At 35.6% G+C, this 4,354-nt stretch overlaps 1 protein-coding gene across 2 annotated transcripts in view; it reads left to right on the top strand.

The window, feature by feature from the left end:
* The window catches only part of LOC144445601 (inter-alpha-trypsin inhibitor heavy chain H4-like), a 21,603-nt gene extending 19,929 nt beyond the window's left edge, over positions 1 to 1,674 (top strand). For both annotated transcript variants that reach the window (XM_078135329.1, XM_078135251.1), the window contains 2 exons: positions 359 to 571; positions 1,022 to 1,674. In XM_078135329.1, coding sequence (XP_077991455.1) covers positions 359 to 571; positions 1,022 to 1,170 — 362 coding nt within the window. In that variant the 3' untranslated portion in view covers positions 1,171 to 1,674. The remainder of the gene's footprint in view (positions 1 to 358; positions 572 to 1,021) is intronic.
* Positions 1,675 to 4,354: the final 2,680 nt, after the last annotated feature.

Genomic DNA, 4,354 nt, shown 5'->3' with positions numbered 1-4,354 from the left:
GTGTTACACTACATGCCCATTATATATTGTTAATTAATTGCACTTTGACTTTGTGATTTTCTGGTCCAATTCACAAGTACAAAACAAATGAATGACGGGACGACTCAAACAGAATACGAACAGTTATCACAACACATATTGAGGTCAAATGGGTAGACAGATTAGGTTTCCTGTATAAAAACGATATTTGAATAATTTTCAATCGTGATTCCAAATAACATTTTTGACCAAATTACTGTGCCATCCTCTGTCATCATGTGCTCTCCGGTGATCAAGAATGTTTTCATTGCTTAATCATTACTTAGTGATGATAAATCGCTCCATCGATACATAACTGTTACATTTGTTCAATATTCAGTTTCAGACAGACACGGTGGACGTAAAGTATATGCTAACTTTAATCGAGAGGGAAATTCGAACCAACCGTGCTGGCGGTTGACATCAGTGATGATGCCAACTGACGAACATTCTCGTGAATATTACCAACGTTGGAATACCCAACACAAGTGTCAAAGTATTACGTTGCTGATCCCTGATTTAACGGAATCCAGATTGTCAGCAGGACTACTTGGTAAGATAGCATATCCTAGTACCACTTTGCCCTTTACAGATATACACTTTGAATAATTGTCAATCGTTATACTTTACTTTCACCAAAGAGGAAATGTCCTGTCTGCAGTCTATAGGGAATGACGTAATAGAAAATGACGAGCACTTTCTACTACGTTGTATTGTATATGGAAATGAAAACTAAATGATAAACTCTAATGGAAATAAGCAACTTTATACATAATGGATTCGAAATGAGAGAAAACAACTTGAACAAAGCATACCAGCTGCCCTTGATACAAAATTGAATATATAAATGTCATGCTGTAATAACAGGCCCTTTAATTGATACACCACCTTTATCCTATCTGATAATGTCAATAGCAATGAATAGTATAAAGTCAAGAGTAAGAATTTTGGGGCTTAAATGTATTTAAACATTTCTAATTAGTTTTTTCCATATTGTCAACAGCACGAGTATTGGATATCGTACATGGCATTGACCTGGAGGAGCGCAAGGATGACGTCGTAGAAAATACTGACGGCAAGTTCCTTTACAACACCATAACAGAAGAGATGTTTTCTGAGGCAACGCTGAAACGATGGAACATCATTGCGTAATTGGAGGGCTTCAAGTTCGCTTACAATACCCCTTGACACGGGCTTCAAGTCTCATCTGAACACTTTGCATGGAAAAGATATAACACAGATATACATAATCTTAAAGGCCCATGATTCATTCACAGATTCTCTCATGAATAATATCCTAACAGATGAACCATAATATAAGGATTTCGTATTTGGATCATTCTTTTGTTATGGACCAATTTTTGCTATTGCTCTGTCAGACAACGTATTTCACGTGTCGTTATCCAAACTGGGTCTTTAACTTGAAGTAATCGATCTGTGTCCTGTTTTGCGAAATGTGTTTGGCATGCTTATTATTATATAATCACATAGCTATATTACAGACCGCTATATATCCTGGTCACGTGTTAGCCTAAGATCTAGCTATGATTACAATGTTCTGAAAATGCATGTTTGAAATTCCATTCTACATGACATCTTCTGTAAAATAGTTCGATATAGATTACGGACTAACGTCATGTATGTATGTATGTATGTATGTATGTATGCATGTGAAACAGTCCAGTCTTTGATTAAACTTGTACTTCATCAAAGATGATTTCATAGTCTTTTTTGTTATCAATATAAGGGCCTTCAGTGGGGGGGGGGGGCGGAGCAAATCACACATGGTCTGTTAACAAAGTAATGACCCGCCCTTCATTCTCAATTTGTAAAAAGTGACCCTCCCCTTTGTCCCATTTTGTAAAACATGATCCTCCCCATGACAATTTCATATACTGAACGTTAATCAGTATTCCCATTATATGTATACATACAAATTAAATGATTTTGACTCTATTAAAAAGCAATATTTGTACATATAAAGTGACAAACAGTAAAAAAACCTGGCTAGTTACCTTTCCCTTACAATCATAAACAATCTAGTCAGTATCTAAAACGTGCTTGTCATGTTGTGCATACTCTGTCTGATCTGGTCACTTGTAAAAGTTCCCTGATATCATCATCATCACCTTCACCTTCGGTATTGCCATTATCAGTGTCACTCTAATCTGACTCACTGTTACTACTTGAATCAATACATGTATCACTGTCCGTGTTCTCTAAGACATTCAAAATTAAATCATCATCATCATCATCGTCGTCGTCGTCGTCGTCATCATCATCATCATCATCATCATAATTAACAACAACATTCACGGACAATGTGAGTGATAAAGTGAGATGGTACACTCAACAAAATGCATCGTTTTATTAAACAATTTTCTTACAATATATGTATTTTTATTTTTGTATTTTGGCATGTAAAGTAGTCGTAAAAATAGATGTTGAGTGCTCATCTCACTTTTACATATCAAAACACATAAAACAAATTTCCAATAATTGAATCTTCAATTTGCTCACAAAACTACGGATTGTAAAATGTGACCCTCCCCCAAATATTGTAATGCAAAATATGACCCTCCCCTAAGAACAGGTTTGTTAAATGTGACCTTCCCCCCACCTCTAGTATTCCTCCACCCTCCCTTGTCAGTACTGAAGGCTCCCTAAAGGTATACATTTCTTTTGGTGCAGGTGCTACAAAAAATGAACCCATTGAATACTTGACTACTGATTAATACATCATTGTATGGAGAAGCCAACTTTGTTTCAGTTACATTTGCCAGTTACATGTTGAAAGATACGGCGTGTCTGTATCTTGCTTTATCAATGCGTCAAATGAAGTTTGTGGTCAAAATCAAATATACTGCAGCTTGTAACACGTGGTATCATAACAGACAGTAATGTTGTCATTATAATAGTGTAACTGTCGCTCATGGACGGTCTCGTAACATTGACAGATTATATCACCCTGATCATGGCAATAGAACTGTCTATTATGATATCGCACATTACTCCTTCGAATGATAACACATTACTAAAGAGATGTTTGGCTTACTTATAATTACCTACCAAATTAATGTTCAGCTATTCACCACCTCCCACTTATCCTGAGCGATATTTAAAGAATAAGTATTGGTTTCTCATCAGTGGCATTACTAGTGCGCGTGCACAAGTGATAATAGTACTCATTCAATAGCATCAACGCCCTCTCTGGAGGTACTGAGTATGTCTTTTGTTTTATCCCAGCCGATTCCGAAAAATGACATGACTTGTTGTATAATATAATGCAATCTACATGTATGTGTACACATATACGTTTTTATTGTATTAAATGTATAGTATTTTAATGTACAATTGTGAACTTCGATAGAATTAGAAACGAACCAATTTCTAAGTTGAAAATGATGCCCAATATTTCACATTAAATGGTAAACAATTGCGTAGCTCACGTGCTGTATTGTGATGCTGTACAGTTTAATGTGATTTGATCTGATGTTTCACTCACTGAAGACGATATTTTTTATAATAAAGATGTATACATTTTTTTAAACTCAGGACTAATAATAACAAAAATACGACAGACACGATTGTGTAATCAATCATATTTGTCTTACAATGCAAACCAGAAATGATTACACATGGACATGGTGATTTTAATGTCTTCGATTGTGTAAATTACTTTACTGTTGATAGTTCACACCATCACTTGTTTGCTTCTACATCCCAATGTACAATAGGGTTGCATTATATTATACAACAAGCCATGTCATTTTTCGAATTGAACAACATTTGATCCGAAAAGAATCGGCTGGGATAAAACAAAAGACATACTCAGTACCTCCAGCTTACGTTCGAAGTTGTTTACAACAATATTCGACCAATTGTATCTCTTAGCCTGTCTCAAGCTGTGCTAAAACTGCCTACTAGCAACAAGTTTCTCTATTGATCACAATTACTGTATAATCGTTCACTCTCTGATGTTTAATTAGTGTACATTTCACCAGTGGAGTTTTAAGTAGAGTCTGCAGGATAGCCATACTGTGGGATATCTAATCTGGTATTAAAACAACAATGTTGTATTGTGTTCTAGTTGCTAATTTAACACCAAATGTTGGAGTTGTTTGTTTACCATCTGAGTGAAGTGAGTGAATGCATGTGTGTCATTATCTGTGGAGTGACTAGCCAGCCTTGGTCTTATCAACAGTTTATTTACAATTAAACATCAGGGAGTGAAAGATTACACTGTGATCAATAGAGAAATGTGCTGCTAGTAGGTAACGGTTTAGCATAGCTTGAGATTGGTTCGGTCAAAGATCGCTGTATGTGTAAAAATATT

The sequence above is a fragment of the Glandiceps talaboti genome, chromosome 1 (genome assembly GCF_964340395.1).
Source record: "Glandiceps talaboti chromosome 1, keGlaTala1.1, whole genome shotgun sequence".
NCBI lineage: Eukaryota > Metazoa > Hemichordata > Enteropneusta > Spengelidae > Glandiceps > Glandiceps talaboti.
Note: the sequence above shows the minus strand (reverse complement) of the source record. Positions and strands in the feature narration are given on the sequence as shown.